The sequence below is a fragment of the Pagrus major genome, chromosome 17, assembly GCF_040436345.1.
Source record: "Pagrus major chromosome 17, Pma_NU_1.0".
NCBI classification, from domain to species: Eukaryota; Metazoa; Chordata; class Actinopteri; order Spariformes; family Sparidae; genus Pagrus; species Pagrus major.
Window position 1 is genome coordinate 26,323,969 of NC_133231.1, and position 18,806 is coordinate 26,342,774.

General features: G+C 41.9%; 1 protein-coding gene across 5 annotated transcripts in view; it reads left to right on the forward strand.

Moving 5' to 3' along the window:
* The window catches only part of ntrk1 (neurotrophic tyrosine kinase, receptor, type 1), a 63,565-nt gene that overhangs the window by 12,446 nt on the left and 32,313 nt on the right, over positions 1 to 18,806 (forward strand). Inside the window, exon 1 of one of the 5 annotated variants that reach the window (XM_073485843.1) lies at positions 16,025 to 16,425. The exons of 3 other annotated variants lie outside the window; for them this stretch is intronic. In XM_073485843.1, coding sequence (XP_073341944.1) covers positions 16,229 to 16,425 — 197 coding nt within the window. In that variant the 5' untranslated portion in view covers positions 16,025 to 16,228. Of the gene's footprint in view, positions 1 to 16,024; positions 16,426 to 18,806 lie in introns of those variants that run through there. One more of the 5 variants, XM_073485844.1, reaches the window with a different exon arrangement.

Below are 18,806 nucleotides of genomic sequence, written 5' to 3' on the forward strand. Positions count from 1 at the left end.
TGATATTGTCAATATAGTGTCAAGAATGAACTTCATACTAACTTTGCACAGCAGTGTTAATTCATAAATCAGTGAAAACTATGCCAAAAGATATTCATTGATAACTTTTTTTCACGGCAAAAACAAGACTAAAACGACATGTAAACATACTACAAAAAAGTGTTGTTTTTGTTTCCATATAAAAACTATGCAATAATGTGAAAAACAAATGGACATATTAACGAATTACTGCTGTAATGCAGTGTCTTGCATGCATCTGTGGAATTACATGCTATTGGCCTAGCCACTGATGCTAAAAGTATCCCCCCCACCAGACACAAACAGTTTTTTTTGTCTCAGGCTGTCTGTAAACATGTTTATTTCTGCTGTGAAGTTGTGCGTTTTAAGATGGGCTCTTATGGGGATTGACTTGGTTTTGGATCCAGCCCCAAGTCACCATTCGAGGAACTGCAGTTTTTGGTACTTGCGCGTTGGCTTCTCATAGACCCCCGCGGTTAATATTTGTTGTTTTCCAGTACTCAGGAAGTGATTCACCAGGAAATACTAACCAGAGTCAGTTATTAGAACAGCAAAAGCTTTTTCTGGCTCGGCTGAATCATTGTTGTGTAAATCGTAAAAGCAGTGAGTCAAACTAATGGCGAAATCAGTCTTTTAGGAAAATGTTGCTAAAAAGTTTCTTGGAAAAACACATTAGTTTTAAAGCACACATCAAACAAATCACTTATTGTTGGGCTGTTCCTGTTCAAGTCTACCTGATGTAATGTACAGTAAGTGAAAAACAGTACCATCACATATATAATGTGGATGTTTAATAACTCTAAGCTGTTGTTTTTCTCCATCAGTTGGATCCACTGTACTTTATGTTACGCTGTATTTGTACTTTACTTTCCACTAATAACTCGTGGCATCACAGAATGTGAGCGGTACACGATCATAATGTTCCCACCGTGCGTTTCACTGGATTATTGACTTTTCCCGGAGCGGCAGCGAGTGTATTCCATAAACCTCTTTTATCATGAGTGGACCGAGATGCTGAACATGAATGAGTCACAAAATGTCTCGGTGTTAAAAGTACAAACCATTCTGGCTGTCGGGGAAGTTGGTGAGAGGGAGGTTATAAAAATGATTATAACCCGATGATTCATCTGGACCGCACTTTTCGCGTGTTTGTTTTTTGCTGTTCTGCATGTACACCTAAGTAAGAAAGGCAGAAATATAGGAAGCAGAGTCCTCTATAGTGCACCTTGTCATTTCTTAGCAGTAACAGTGAAGCGTGGTCTTTGCTCTGCAGGTTGAACTGCAGTGGATGAGATGAATAGAAGGGTTATGGCCATGTATTGTGAATAAAGTGGCACTTTACTCTCATTTTTCAATTAGGATAATGGAGAGTAGCTCTTTATAAACATGGATATGAGCTGGAGATGTGGCCGCCGGGAGGGAGGGAGGCGGAGACGGAGCGAGAGAGCGACAGTCAAACAAAGAGAGAAGAAAAAGGAAGAACTTCTACAATCTGTTATCTTCTCCTGATAACGACTTACTTTTTATTCATGTATTTAACTTGCACCAGGCATTTTCATCTTATATACGATCTTTAACGATGAATGAATCAGAATTAAATGAGGAGCAACAGAGACAAATACCCGGCCCCTCCTATTTTGAACATTTGCTATTTGGCTTCTCGATCAGGCCACTAATGATGAACATTTTCCTACAAGAAATTATAAAAGAAATACAGAAGAATATTATGAAAACTTTCAACAGAACTAATTTCAGTGTATAATACTTGAGCGGGTCGTAACGTGACGTGAAAAATGAGACCCTCCCCTGCGTATACAACCCTGTGGACGATTTGTTTCATGCTGCTGGACTGTGGATTTCTTTGTGAAGAACTCAGGTCGGATTTTCTGCGACAGTCCAAAGGATGTGACTTTATTCATGTTCCCGAGTGCCTCGTCTCGGTGCCTCTTTCCACTCCGCTAACAGACAGCAACAGCAGCTAACGTTAGCGAAGAAATGGAGTCCGCCAACATACACACAGTGCCCCTTTAAAGATCTCCATGGATTTAAACTTAGCATGGCAGGGGGCGCTCGCAAAAGAGGGGTATGGGTAAAAATTGGAAATGGGATTGAGGCTAGACCCATGTGCCACATTTCAGTCTCATAGGGCAAAAACTGTCGGTGTATATCTTGTCACTGCCTGCCAAGCCTGCTGAACTTGACCTGTGATAGCGATCATTCATTCCTGACACTGTGGTGAGGAGGAATAATTGACAGTGACGGCGTTGAATGTAGACCGTACTGTATAGAGTGAGAGTGGAGGAAGAACACATGGTGCTGCTGCAGAGGAAAGATATAGAGCCATGCAGAGCCTTTTCTTTCTGCCCAGTTTCCTCCAAGGAGGCTGTACCGTACGAACTGCTGTCACTCAACATTGGCATGCAGCAAACGTTGAATGTGTTTAAGTGCTTTGGCAGCACTGACGGAGACAGGCGAGCTGGTTGAAAGACAAAGAGAAGATAGTCTGACTAGGAGAGACATGAAAATGTAGAGCTACATCCGAAGTAAGCCTTCAACAAGTCCAAAATTAAGCAACTCAGTATGTGATTTATAACCACCCTCCCGAACGACACACAAAGGTTTTCTGATCAACAGGACCTCCTTGTTTCCCTCCAAAATGGTCAGAAATCACTGCTGAGAAATAAATCTGTTTTATTGAGAAACCGACTTTGGCTGCCGGTAAAAAATAAATAAATAAATAAAAAGGGGGGAGCAAACAGCGGTCACCCATGTCAACGTCCGGCATTTTGTTGACCTGTACAACCGCTCCTCTGTGGACTTCCGACGAAAAAAAACAGCAATAATTCCTCAGGCCACAATCGAGGTCATTCTCTGTGATTTTGTGCAGTTGTTCAAATGACTGATGCTGTTATTTTTCTTTGGAGAACTATCCACCAAAACCAAACACTAATCAGTCCTGCTGGATCATACGTGTGCACAGCTTTGAAATGTTCATTAACTAACCCTCCACAGAAGGAAACGGAGATGGTTTTCAGCAAGGGTGGTGCCAGTTCACCTTCTTCTTTCACTACTGTTCCTCCTTTTGTTTGTTTTAGAAGCTAATTACATTTTTCTGAAGGACGCTGCCTGTTTAACAGAGACATGGAAGGTACAGGTGTGAGAAAGGTGAACAAAGAGGTTGTAACAGACAACAACAACTAAAACCACCATAATACTGTATTATGCAGTTCAATCTTAGTCTTTGATATGATGTACGAAGCCATCAAGTGCTTATTTTAGACTTTTCTTTTACATTGTTTACATGATTGTAGTTCACGACTTTCTGTAGACTTTCTATAGTGTAACACTATCAAACAGTAAAGTTAGCTAGGAAGTGGCTGAATGCTAAAATTAGCTGTTAACGGAAGCGTATAGTTATCAAACATGTTGTTTTACCTTGAAAAACAGCGTGATGACCCTCCATCCATCATCTTATCGGTTGCTGATCAATTGGAAAGTGGTGAAACGAAACAATTTGTCAGATTCTCATACATTTACACGACTCGCAACCTAGGAAATAGCAGCATAACGTCATCCCGGCATTCAAGCTTCCCACCCTGAGCGTGATGTCAGGGTAAAATGGCCTCCAGAAGAAGAGGGCACAATGAGGAGATGTAATGAAAGTGCAATTAAATGTGATAATTAAAATATGGCATTTATTTTTGTTTCATGTGTTCACGGCTCCACACGGATCTGGTGTTTTCGCCCGTTGACATTTTTCGTCCCTTCGGTGGAGCCAAAGCTTCAGCGGACCTTTAAATTGCATGCCTCGTGGTTTATTCTCTGAATCTGTTTCTGTTTTGTTTTTCTTTCTTTTTTCTTTTATGTGCGAATTGAAAAATGCACAAAGAACAGGTTGATGAAAACATACCAATTATGGTTGAGCAAGAACAGAGAGCTCGACTGGAGCACAACAATTAAGCGAGGCGAGGTTTCTAGTGAATGGTCAATTGTTGTTTTGGGGTGAAGTTAAAAAAAGGCAGAAAAAAAAGGGGGCTGCATGAGGCATTTTGTTGAGAGGAGAAAGGAAGAGGAAGACAAAGGAAAGAGGGAGAGCAGCAACAGACTGATAAGATGGCACGAGGACACAGAGAAACAGAGAGGAGAGACGTTGTTGTCGTTCATTAGCTCCTGAGCTAACTGCTGCTGTCTCGCCCCTCAGCTCCCACCACAGCTCCTCGGGTTTCTGCTCATCTGCATGAGCCTCTCGGAGGCCTCTGGTGTCCACAGCCCGGCTACTAATGAGCCGATCTTGTTACACACACACACACAGAGAAAAAACTTCTACTCTAGCCTACTCCAGCCCATTGATTGTGGGTTTACCCCTGTGATCAGCGCGCACACACTCACATTTACAAGCAGACTGACACACAATAAGGGCAGAAAATAAGATGTATACAGTAGTTGATAACATAAAGCACGTTAGAGGGTATACGTGCACACACAGATGGGTCTGATTGTGTGTGTGTACTCATCAAAAACAAATCCTAGAGACCACACACACACACACACACACAGAGAAAATAAGATGGGGTTAGGTAATGTAAAAAAAACCAGAGAGCAGAAGTGATGAAGAATTTGAGACGGCTGCACCCAACACCGTTGTTTTGCTTGGTGGTGTATCGATCAGAGAGGAGAGGATTTTGTCTGATGAGGGGTTGGGGGGCTGTGATGTCCAGATCTGCAGATAAAGACACTGTAGCATCTGATGGCTTACACAGAGTCCTCGCTCTGTATCTTGTTCCATCAGCTTGTAGTCAACAGCACCTCATCTGATAGGAGACAGAGGACATGTGCTCCAGTAGGGCTCCTTTCGATAGCGCATGGCGTTAACATGACCAGGGCCAGGTCTCTGATTTCGGTTTCCTCAGGCCACCCACCTGTGAGTTTTCTGGCTGATGGTTCACTCTGTTGTGACTGATATTTGGATGAGCAACTAAATACTCAAACTTAATAAATGCAGCAGTAGAGTAGCACTAATTAGGTTTCAGATTTACCACCATACTTGCCAACCATGCCAAAATTTGAGATTAAAGGACCGTGCTTGCTGCACTCTGCTGACATTTAAAGAATGAAAAGAACAAAATAAGTAAAAGTCAACAGCATTTTTGAGTCAAATCATTTAATTTCTTTTTTTTAATTCTCAGAAAACAATGCAGAATAATTCGCCCTCTTGCGTAAACTTGCATAAATCTGTTACATAAAGTTATTCATTCATTCATCTTTTTAGAGAGTCTGTGCAAGCCAGACTTTACGTCCCCTTTCCTTTAAAACGTTGCATAAGAAATGTGAAATCTTCTCTCGAGGACGTCTGAAACTTGTTTAAATATCTTCTCACTGAGGAGGACGAGGTGAAACAGTACAGCAGACTACACGCTGTACAGCACCAGAAACAGGTTATGATAACTAAAAGGGAAAAAGTGTGAAAATTTGTCTCAAATTGGGAGAAATACAGGAGAACTGTGACCCAGAGAGGAAACCAAGAGAAGGCAATGAAAAACGTGAGTCTCCCTGGAAAATCAGGAGGGTTGGCGAGTATCTTTGCCACTGAAGATGTTCCTCATGCAAGATGCTTTTCTCTCACACATCTTGTGAAGAACTGGACAGTTCTGGATATCTGCCATCAACTTCGTCTGCAGAGGCTTTTGAAGTAAAATCAACGCGAAATGTTAAGAAACGCTTGATGAAGTTTTGAAAAAAGTATTTCCGACTCCTCTCGTACACAAACTTGTCGAGTGTCCACTTCTCCCGGTTGCTAAGCTCTTCAGAAGACAAGTGGCTTGTTTATTGCGTGAAGATGCTTGTGTACCATTACTCACCCCGACACTTCCCCGCATCTGTGGAACAGTTACAACAAAACAAAGTCCCAGACTGAGCCGGTGGATGCTGCGATAAACAGGAAATGTGCGTCCTCTGTGTGGCTGTTGCTGACAGTAAAACCAGCATCCACCCCTGTCTCCCAGGAAGCTATGTTTATGTATGACTAATTTATCAGTAACATATTTGTCAGAATAATGTTTTTATCAACATAATTAGGAAATGTTTTTAATGGACGTGTCTTTGGGGTGACCCATTAGCTCAAAAACAAAAAAAGCCTTAAAATCTAATCTTAAATAAAGGATGTACTTTCCATACTAAGTGCTAAACATTCACCAACGACATCTGATTTGTTTTCCTACAATATCCACAAGTAAAGCATGATTAATGTTTGGTAGATGGACTTGCAGTGCTTTTCACATTCACCCATTTACACACATGGGTGCCAACTGCTCATCAGGAGCAATTTGGGGTTCAGTATCTTGCTCAAGGACACTTTGATGTGCAGCTGGGGATTTGAACCAGTGACCTTCCGATTGCTAGACGACCTGCTCTGCCTCCTGAGCTACAGCCGCCCCGGCTTGTGTTTCTGTGTTTCTATTTAGGAAACTCGTTGGTTAAAATATTTGTCTTGTAATCAAAGTTATGCACGCATTCACAAATGGATACATCCCAATTCTCTAAATTGCATCAACTTTCCCTCACTTCCATCTTTTTCTTGCATCTTAGTCCCTCCAACCGAGGATGTATGTAGTGACACAAGGAAACCATGTGAAGAGAGAGGGAACAACTAAATGTGTTTTAAGAGTATTAAGACGTCCTTTCCTCTGAAGCATCATGTATCGCCGCGTCTGCCATCTCTTCCACATGTGCCAAATGTAAAGATAGCATTGAGCTGAAAGTCTTCCTGGAGGACAGCTCAGAGATCCCTCCTCACTTGTCAGAGCAGAAATAAGAGTTCTGGGACGGCCTGCAAGATGGCGGACTGTGGAAAACTATTACATTTAATTGAAACAACAATCTTTTCCGATACCTTTATCCAAAGTGCTTCTGATGCCTGAAGCTAACCACGTGCGATACTCTTGATGCAAATCCCCGTTCTCCACTTGAGCCCGTCCTTCAACCCCGACCACCGACCTGCAATGTTTGTGCAATAATGTCACATGCGTTTCACGTTTCCACTGATCAAAGTCCACGTAGCAATAACGTTTTGTAGCATATAAAAGTCATGTGTTGGAGACAAGGATGCTTGTATCGACCCTATCATGTGCAATCGAGAAAATGATGCAGTATTACAGTCTGTAGGTCTCCAACATACATCACTTTTTCTTTCACAAGAAAACGGGAAAAAAATAGAAGAGAAACCTCACAAAGATGAGGGATTCTTCGTCTCAAGTACATTTTACATTTATTTAGTTAGGATATCTGGCACAAACAACTAAAATATCATAAATTTGGTCTTATTTTGAATAGTATCAAATTGCTGTAAGTGCTAAAAAAGATCATTTCCTTCATTTCATACATAATAATTAACAAGTAAGAAGTGCAAGGCCTTAGCCGAGGTGTCGTAGATATTTAAGAAATTCTTGTCTCTCTCTTTAAAAAGGGAAAACATTTTCATTAAATGCCGAACAAAAGACTGGAACTGGAAATATACAGATTTGAATTGTATCTCCATTTTGATAAGATAAAAAGGATGAAGAGAGGATTTTTGTATCTCGCTGAGACGTACCTCATCCTCGATGCAATTACCGAGCTGAGGAGGTCACAGACCGACAGCATGGCACTGGAATGCCAAATAAAACTTGCTGAGTATTCTTGTGATAATAGATTTCTGCAAAACAACACTGAGGACAAATGATCATATTCAAGGAAGAAGTGCACAGTATTTAGCAGGACCGCTGGGCTTTTCAATGGAGCTCCAGTAAAAAAAAAAAAAAACCTTCAAGACCAACTAAGACAGGGTCATTACTTTCAAATAATGTGCTCATGGGTTTTTTTTTTTTTTTTAGATGGATAGAATATAAAATGCAATCTCCTGTTGATCCGACCAAGGCTTCCACTTCCCTGAAGAGATCGGAGATTTCAGGCTTAATGTGGAAGGAGGTACTCCAGTGGTTTAGTTTAGCACTTTTTATAAAGTTGAGGAACTCAGATAAATAAATAAATAAAAGTAATCAACAAAATTGAAGCAACAGATGTTGAAACATCCTGACCGTAAGTCCCAAGCTTGGGTTCAAATCCAAAAACGCTGGAGCATTGACATTATCAGGGTCATTGTTCTGCATTTTGGAAAAGCTCCTCCAAGGCCAGAGAGGATATTATACAGCTGTTTTCACAGGCTGAGCACAATGTGTGATGAGTAAAATGTGGAAAAACAGCAGCCCATGGTTCAAATCTGAGCAGTGGTCCATCGCTGCATGTCATCCCCCTTTCTTATCGACTCTTCAGATACTGTTCAGGTGCAAAAAGTTGACAGAACTGCTCATACGAGGCATTTACCGTTTCGCTGTTGACAACATAAACCTGCTGCCTCATTTGTTTTTTTTAACACATCCTCATATCTTAACGATTGAACAGGTCGACTGCCTAAGACTCCCAAAACAATGCATCACCGTTCTCAAGACTATGTGACCGTTGCAATGTAGCAGCGACAGGCATACGGTACCTTCTTTGTATGCTTGTGGTTTGGTGTCTCTGTGGTCTCTTGAGTCAGAGTCCTGTATTTGTTTTCTCCTTATGCGGACATTTATACTCAATCACCTGACTTCCTCCTTCGCTGTCGTAATAATGACTGCGACCACTAGAGGTCGCTGCCTGACAAGTAGCGTACATATGGGTCATATTAAGCTGCTTCTCCTGTATACATGGTCATTATTCTGATGAGGACAGACAGTATTTTTAGTGTTAAGGCTGACTATGAAGCACCACTCTTTAGAGATGAGCTTGCGTCGTGACTGTGCACCCAAGTTAACTTACAGCTCAGCACAGCCCTGTTGTTTAGTCAGTCCAGGTCCTGCGCCTCCTGCATCTGTGTCCACTACCTCGTATGTTCCTCGTGTTCCTGATTTGATCCACATGGCTTCTCTGTTCTTCTCTTGTTGCCTTTTTGTTGCTGGCTTTTTGGATTTTGGACTTACCAGCATTAAAGCTCACTTTTTGTTCGTTTACCTGCCTGCCCCGTGTGTGTCTTGCATTTAGGTCCATTTTGTGACAGTGTGTGTGTTATGGATATGTATTTGTGACCTGTTTTTAAAGATTTATGTCTCCAGTAGGAACCGACGGGCTTCAGACTGTGTGCCACAGCCTGTGAAAGGAAGTCGGAAAGTACTATGAGACAGACTCTTCATGGGATTTGTAGACAATAAGAAAAAGAGAATAAAACCAGCCTTTTACTTTATATGATAACAAGACACAGAATAACAAAAAAGGAGAAGCCTGGTTAGAAATGTGAGAATCCATTAGGAAATGTCTTATTTAAAGCAGATACATAGATAAATAGACACATTTTCAACTTTCCCTCCCCGAACGTATCCCAAAGACAGCGTCAGCAACATGAAAATATACGTTAAAGTATACACTGTTAACACGGTCTGTGATCATCTATTTTATTTCTAAATCTTTTGGCAACCAAACTATGACATTTTTAAACAGTTGAACAAATCAACATATGTAACATGAGCCATCATATCAGTGCTCAGTACACGAGTCAATATGCAGCAAGCGAACGGCAGCCAGAAGCAACACAGCCTACATACAAACATGGCAGCTACGTGCATTTACCACTTAAAGTGTAAGAGCCTTTCCTTGTACTCGGTCCAAAAGAGCTTTTACTCACCCGCTCATTCTGTTGTTACGCTCCCTCTCTCTCCCTTTCCTCTTTGTGTCCCCCACTTTCTCCCTCTCTTACTCTCTTCCTCTGATGCTGGACTTAAATATGAAATTGATTGATTATTGTTTAAGGGGTCTGACAGAAGTGCAGCCTGTCTTGGACTCTTTCTCTCCGCTCGTGTTAAACCCCCCACACGTGCTCTCGCTGCTCGGTCGTGCTGTACCTAATAGTCCAGACGAGGTCACAGATTTGCACAGCGCCCGGTGCCTTCAAGGTTTTTTTTTTTTTATGACAGGATGAAATTAAATGTCTTAACAACTTTCAGACTGTCTGGAGATATTCCAACAACGAAGATTTGATCAATATTTGCTTTCATGCTTATTAAAACCTGTATAACATACTTTCAAAAAAGTGGAATGTTACTTTAAATACATTCTTCAAAAGCCTGTCTGTCTTTCGCGGTTGTCTCGTTGTTACTTTCTTTCAAACAGGTTTCAGCTTTATATTCCTTTAGACAAAGAATAATAGAAGAAAGCAAAGGTTCAATTTTAGATTATAGTATGTGAGTTGAAAAGCATAACACAGTCTGAAAAATGTGTTTAATACAATGTCTGTGCCCAGATTTAATGTAACGTCCTTGGCCTGCACAGACGACCTGTATGGATGTTTCTCTGGTGAGGATGGATGTTGCATTAAAACCTGGACACAGCTTTGGAGGCAGAGCCCCGTTCATTCCTCTTAAAGCTGCTCAGTGGTGCACGATGCCAAATAAAGCTCGACTTCTCTTCCCACCGACTGAGCCAGCTGACTTCCAGTTTAGCCCCCAGCTAACTTGAAAAAGAGATTAAATGGTTTAATCTTGCAGCTCTTCTAGACTTTCCCAATTTTATTCGATGAAATAGATCAAATTCAGTCATTTTCGGGGGTTGTGACGCTCACAAAAAATGTATCCACTGTTTTATAGCAGCTTCCTTCACAATGTAAACTCGGGGGAAAAAGTCTATTTGGGTCCTAGCTCATCACGTGACGCTGTTATTACACCGTCAGGCTAATACAGAAGTTGGCTTTAAAGCATGGCGCTCTTCCTGGGGGCTTGGTGAGCTAAATGCTAACATCAGCTTGCTAACATGTTCAAAACGACAACACGCTCATGTTTTAACACTTAATAATTACCATTTTAGTTAGAATGTTAGCATGCTAATATTAGCTAGGTTTCGAAGACCACTGATGACACAGGAGGCAAAGTCAGTACACGAGGGGAACACGATTGTCTGAACCAGATTTTAATTGTCAGTCTGTCCAATAGTTGTTGAGACATTTCACTAAAAAAGGTGGCACCACGAGGGGAGATGAGGGGCTCATCAAAGTCATTAGGATAAATCATCTGGGGACCGTGAACATCTGTACAAACTGTTGAGCTAATCCATCAAGCAGGTGCTGAGAAATTATTCAAGGATGAGTGAAAACTTTGACCTGCTGGTGTCGCTAGAGGAAAAGTCAGAGGATCATGAAAGTCAGTGGGATTCATCCTCTGTGGACCATGAATATCAACATTTCATAACAAAGTGGTGGGAATTGAACCTCGCTCAAGCAGCAGAAAATTGCACATTTGTTCTGGACTGTCAGCTGCGGATTAACACACATGTGCTGTCTAGTGAGGATTTACAGCAGCAGCGTTGTGTACGTGGGATTTTTATTTACTTATTTTTATTCATGTAAATAATGGAACATGTCACCCGGTCGACGAATGCTCACTGATGTTTTTTATAGTCTTTTCATGTGATTTGCTGCCTTATCCTTTTCATCTCAGCGTATGGATTGATCGCATGGGGATAAGCGCCGCGCACACTCGCATGTTTGTGTGCGAGCCGGAGGAGATATGGAGAGGAAGCCGAGGGACACATGTTGGAGATACGGCTGGTAACATGGTCAAGTCTATAACACAGGATGCAGCAGTGACCGTGTCTGCTCCCCGTGAGTCCTAACCAGTGTATTCATCTTTGACGTGACAGGGGGGGGAGATTGATTCAAAAGCCAAGTGTCGCAATTAACCCCTTCTATGACCATCAATCAACATAATGTATAGAAACAGTAATCTAATTAAATACCCGGAGAGAAATGAGGTCGTTATTATCTGTCAAATGGCCACTACTACCAAATGATGTGAGGTTGAAAATTGTCACATGGCTCGTAGGAAATTAGGTTGTGTGGACTGAAAAAAGGAGGACAGACAGAAACGAGCACGATTTGGGAAACTGGCACATTTGAATACGCTGCATAACTCGGAAATCAGGAGACAAATGACAGACACACACGGCCTTGGCACAAATACATGAAGGATATCTTCCCCGCAAAATATTGTGTATATATATATATAAAAAAAAATCAAAAATGCACAAAAAAATATCAGCAATGTTATGAAAAGCAGTTTCAGTTTAGTGTCATGATAACGAGATGACACGTCATTCAGCTCTCTTTGAATAAAACTCTTCATATCCTGTCTCATATTCAGCTATTGTTGAACACAAGCACATTTCAATGGATGTTTAATTCTAGTTGTCAACTTTATAAAGTTACCACGGACCTCTGGGGGAAGCTGATGGTGTGTGTGTGTGGGCGATGCATGTAAATTACTTGATTGGTTATTGTTTTATCAGGACTTATTGTGTATTCCACCTAACTGCTGATTTGTGAAAGAGACTCCTTATAGCAAATGATTAACTGCAGTATTCCAGGAAGTGAAAGTAAATCAATCTAGCTGAGTAAAATACGAACAAGAGGTACGTAAATTCTTTCTTCATGTACTTTTTCCCTCATTTGGATAAGGCAGACGACGTCGCTGTGGGGAAAACTGGAGGAAAATAAGATGTAAACAAGAATAGAGCAAACTAATAGTATGACGTTCAACACTAACAAGACTACAAACGTGCGGCTGTAAAGGAGCGCCGCTTGGTTTTGAGCTACGTGCTAGAATCAGCGTGCTAACATGTTTGCAGTGACAAAGCTAATATGAATGTTTAGAAAATTAGCAAAAAAACACAAAGTTCAGCTGAGGTCTACGGGAACATTGTTATTTTTTGGTCTTTAGAATGAGAATATATATATTTTGACCTCATGATGGCCTGAGATGAAATACTAGGGGCAAGCAACTTCTACTGGTCAGCGTCTGCAGGACGTAGTATGTGTAGTACGTAGTCCATTTTTAGAGGTGGATTTTAGTTGCAGACTGTTCTGACTTTCCAATTCATCGATCTGTTTATAGTAAAGTGTGTATTATAAAGTGTACAGTAGTAAGACGTGCGGTGGTGATGTTTAAGTCTTGGACTGCGCTGTAGCTTGTTTAAAACGTTAGCTTTTTACTTCTGCCGATTGCATTTACACTTCAAAAAGTTGTGTTCATTTGTGAAGATCTTACTGAACAAAACGTATCATTATCATGACCTTGTGTTTGTCACAGACTTTAACTGTTGCGTTAATCCAAAATTCAATTGATTAATCTTATAAGCTTTTTGTCGAGGGAACCCGGGCGAAGCTAACGTCTGGGTTAGCCTAGAGGAAAGTCATGAGTTTATCAAAGTCATTAACTAGGAACCATGAATATCTGTGCCAAAGCAATCCAACCATCAGTTATTGAAATATAAATAAAGCATTATGTCAAGATTTTAGCTAGATTTACATTTCACAGGATATACTGAGGGTGTGTGAGATATCTGCTGTTTGCTCTCCACAATATAAATACCAGGAGTGTGAAACACTCTTCACCAGTCTTGTAAATATGAAATGAAACCACTTCACATTTGAGCATTTACAGTGTGTACAACCAACTGCCAATTAAAGCTGGACAATTAAATAAAGTGGTCGTAAGAACGTAAATACAGTATGCTGAGATAATGTGCATTACAGCCTGCTTACATGATCTTACTCGCATTCGTTTGTTTTACTGGGTTATACTTCATGTCGTTAATTACGCCTCCCAGCAGTCGCTTCCCACTGAGTGTTCAATCTTGTAACCGGTCTGCTCGAGCTCTCAAACACTTCCTGAGTGTAAGCGCCTTGTCCCTCCACACTATCTGCTGAGCTAAGACCAAGAAAAAAAGGGGGCGTAAAAGGAAGAGTAATTAAGCCACCAGATAATCCTGACGACAGCAGCAAAAAACGGCTATTCAGCTTATGGCCAGTAATTGTGGTCGGGACACTATGACCTTACTCATGCGCAGAGTGACTAAGAGGAATGGGGGTGGGGCGCAGTATTTGTCCCATGGGCAAAAAAAAATGTCTCTGCTCGTGTAAAGAACATATATGTGATGGACAGCCCCGGGTCTCTGCAGCAAGCTAATGTTAGCAGTTACAAGGGTTAGAGCCACTGTAGAGCTCACCTGCTAGCATGGGTCCACTTACAAGCTAACATAGTCATATAATGTGGAAGGTGGTTAGAAAGTACTGTTAAAATTATTGCAGAAACAATTATTATACCAAGTAATTTATCACACAAAAAAAGGCCAAACTTACTGTTTTCAGCTTCTCAAACGCAAAGATCTGATGCTTTTCTCTGTTTTGTATCTTTGTCAATCGAATGTCTTTGAGTTTGGACCTTTCTCTCGATAAAACTGATAAGTTGATCAAGACTACCGGCATCCTGTCGTCCTGCGGACGATAGAAAATGTGTTTCTTTATCACCAAGGTAATTTTCCCGGCCGGCTACACAGCCCGAGACCTTCAAAAAGTTTGACACGTTAAAATCCAAAAAGACGCACTAAACCCGCTATCGACCGTGGACGCACACTTTTTCTTCCACTGGTAATTCTACATAATAAACAAATTAATGTTGAAACCGGCAGGAGAAGAGCTTGTTAGCTGTTAGCAGCTGTTGGGCAGCAGAGTCCCGCGGTGTGTTTGGCTAACGGAGCTAACAGCTAAAGGAGCTAAAGCTAAACACACAGCAGGGCTGAGAGTTTGTGGTCAGAGGAGCAAAATCATTTAGTTTACAGCAACAATGTACTGAAAACTCCAGTTTGGAGGTTGAAGCACTTTGAATGCTAATAACAAAGTAAAGAAACAACATTTTGTTGTTGGGACGGTTTACAGTCACTTTTAGACAGTAAATGTTGTTTTTCAGGATGGTTTCTGACAGTGGTGAGAAAAGTTAGTCTGGAGCCCTGACTGTATGTTTTCCAGAACATGTTTCAAAAAATCTGACAAACAAGAAATGACGTTGGTGTGAACTTTGAAGGGAGGTTGAATCACTATTAGTCTTAATTGACTACAGTGATTGATCCACTACCTTAATACAATCACAGAAATACGGTACTGCTTTGTAGAATAAAGAAACGTTGCAGATTGATTATTGACTCGTGAAAACAAGCGTTATAAAAGGCATCAGTCTTTTGTTTTCTTCGTCCGTCAATTGAACCTTCCCTTGAAGCTCCAGCGACATCTCTATCCCTTACGAGACGAGGAGCTGACAGAGCTCTGGTAACATCACACATCTCACTCAGGAGTCTTTCAGTGTAACATTCAGGCCTGATTTCACGTCTATAGCAGATTTTTCCTTTTCATAATCCAGGCACACTGGGTCTACAGCGATGTACTGTCGAGTGCCTGTCAGTCAACTGTTGTACAAACCACTTGAAACAAGTGAAAGTGGATTGCCTATTGAGCTTTTCAAGATCACAATGGGCGAAATGCAAATTATGTGCGAGCCTCACAAAGCGTACAGCGGTGTATATGTTCCAGCGGAGGGAAAAACAACAAACTCATAGACCTATAGTGCTCTCATTTTCCTATTATTAAACCCTGCTGGGAGTTCACACTGTTGGAAAACAGTTTATTGCAGATGGCTCGTCTCACCACCCCTCCCACAAACAATCACAAACCTTCCAACAATCAATTCTCTCAGGATGGAGAGCCACATCCGTCCATTCATACAGCAGGATGTTGCTACGGTAGTGCAAGTGTAAGAGCGCTTCTGTCTGCATCCAGGCACCCGAGAGCCCTGACTTCTTGGCTCTGTTTGCGCCTCGAGCTGCTGGCGGGACAGCAGAACTCTCACCCGAGGGGGCAGATGAGATCTCAATCACCGTATCCCATCTCCTCCTCCCATCATCATCATCACACACCCTTCACCCCAACCCCTCCCTCTTTCTCCCCTCTAGCTTCCCCGAGGTGTCTGGTGACTCTGGCCCCTGTTATCTCGCCCCTCCCTTTTGTGGAGGAGAGGAAGAGAGAGGGAGAAAGAGAGAGGCTGCAGCCCACTACCAACATGTCCCCAGAGGCCCCTTGCCTGCCTGCCTGCCTGCCTGCCTGCCCCTCCTGCTGCTCAGTACAGCTGTGGCTCAGTACCAGACCCTGACCAGCTGGGATCTCAACCCTGCCAGAGAGCCACGAGAGGAGTCACTCACAGTGTGTGAAAGCTCCTCGCCTCTCTCACTGACTCTTCATTAAGGGTGAAACACACAGACACTAACTCCAACTACAGCTGCCAAACCTCTCCGCTGGTGCTGAGAAGATTCTTCTTTTCTGAGCATGGCCGTGGCACCCCGGGCCCTGGCGCTTCCCCTGCCCCTGGTGCTCGCCCTGCTCAGCCTGGCCCCCGCACCCGTCTTGGGAGGCTGCCTGTCCGCTTGCAGGTGCTCTTTCGCCATGCTGCTGTGCATGGAGCCCGATGGTATCACCAGCATCCCGGCACTGGCACTGCAAGAGAGCGAGAACGTGACGGAGATGTGAGTATGATGTGTCACCTGCTCCGCATGTGCCTCTTAATTAGCATGAGTGTATCAGATGCGCTGACTTGATAATGGTGGTTTGAAAAAAGCTTCATTTTCTCTGTTTGTGTTCTGGTTATCACTGCGGGTTGGAGCTGAAGGAGTTCAGTGTGTCGGTGGCAAAGTTTAACTCCAGAAAGTCGACTACTTGCAGATGATTTCGGGTTTTGTCCAGCTGTCCGGGAGAGCCTGCTGGTTAGTCCACGTGTTAAAATGTTGTAATCATAGAAATCACTCTTCAATCATTGGAAAAGTTTTCTGATCGAGGGACACAGAAGTTCCAGATGTATCTGAGAAGAGGATGACAAACCTGTTACTAGGACAAAGACAATGTGGGACACGTTACCGATGCTGAGATGTCGTCTAAACTTTTGATTAGGTTGTAGAAAATGCTGATATTCAGCTGATAATCAGTATTTTCCGATGATCTGTATCAGATTTGTTTCTGTCAGACTGCCGGTAAAATAAACGAGCTTTGGCTCCGATGCAACATCATCTCACACAGTGTCCCACCCACAACAATGTCTGATCGGTAAACCGTCACAGTTAATAGCCTGTAAACGCTAAAATAATGTAAGTCTGCAAAGTATCTTGTAAATAAGTGTATCAGATAAGTGTAGTGGAGAGGAGATGGTTCTGGTTGTTCCAAATTTCGACAGATTTATTTATTTTATTTTTTTTACTTCACATGAATATCGGTCCCAAATATCGGTTTTCGGTCTCCTTGATGTCTAACTGTCTGTATCGTTATCAGCCTGGAAAAAACACATCAGTCGACCCCTACTTGTGATATAACGTCCAGTTAACTTGAAAGATAAACTATTCTGCCACTTAGCTCGTAACATATGTTTTGCCTTTGGGTCACTTCAGTAGCACGCTGCTTTCGTACGACCACATGACCTTTTTTCAGTGTTTGGAAAAATGTCAATGTTAGTTATTCCGGCTGCTGTTACCAGTTTCAGTTTCCACCAAATGGCGTCTGGTGTTGGCGTAAGCAGCTGAGATGGTGACAGGTTCACCTGTACTTTTACCCACGTTTGTGCAGTTTGTTTGACTTTAAACAAAACACAACCCCGTGATGACAGCCTTCCTGTTTTCTCTTCACTGAGAGCCTGTCATAAGTATCTGTCCTTTAAAAAACTATAGCCACTCAAAATGTGGGACATCATCTCAGCATGTGGTGCACCTGGTCACCCTGCTTTGACTCTGTCAGTCATTGTGCAGGTGTTTTTCATTGCTTTGGCAAAGAACGAGTTCTGGTGTGGATATACAGTATCTTTGATTGTTTCTCATTATTTGTCACTTTAATTTGTGACACTATTTGCGATTTTCTCTGTTCTTACCATGAAGAGAGTCTCAGCGGACTTCCAATGCTAGCATAGTGTCTTTGTCTATTTTGCGTTTGGTAAGAGATGATGATGTCTCACCAAAGTCTTTTATTCTGTACTTTGTTTGCCGTGAGTCCCTGATGATCACGGTGGGGAAAAGGCACATTGTCTCATTTTTTTGATCAAATCTTCTCAGGTTTGATTTGATCAGATTCCACTCTGTTTTCACAGTGTGCGGAGAGCTTGTTTCAGATTCAGCTGCTGCTTGATGTAAAGTAATTCTGCTGCTATTTGAGATGCATTAGCACGGCAGTAATTTAGACATTTTAGTCAATGAGAAATCAATTATGGATTGCTGCTGACGTATCTGGCACAGAGTGACGGGAACTGATGTATTATCATCCAGCGTGCCTCAAAAATTTGGCCTTAGTCTTGTCAAAGAATCTCGTCTATCGACGCTTGTTTTGTGGAAAAACTCATGAAAAACAGTTATTGGGTGTGTTTTTTTCTTTACTTACATAAGCTGCACGTTTATCTGGTCACGTGATGCTGAGTTCAAGATCTGACTCTTATTAAAAGTCTTTGTTTTGGCTCCCATTGTGATGAAAAACGTGTTGGTTTTTTTTGTACAAACACTTCATAAACTTTGTGACTTGAATCTTCTTTCTGCTGAAGTGCTACTTTTGTCTCAATATGTTCTCTGAAAGCATTTATCACCACATTCGACTTTTAAAAACTTAATTTACAATAGTTTTTGTTTAAAGCCCTTGAAACTTGGTTTGAAGTGTAGTAAAAACTCATCTACGTTTAGGTTTTGGCTCAGCTTCATCAGGACTGTGTAGTTTCCTTCAAGTTATCATCAACGCACAGTTCCTCAAACTCTGGTGCTGAAGCAGTCGTGGCAGAGATGACAATTTTGAGGCAGGCTGACTTATTATCTGCTCCCACTGCAACAAACAAAGTCAAGATACATGTTTACTGTGTTCTGAAGGTTCATGTACATGTACCATG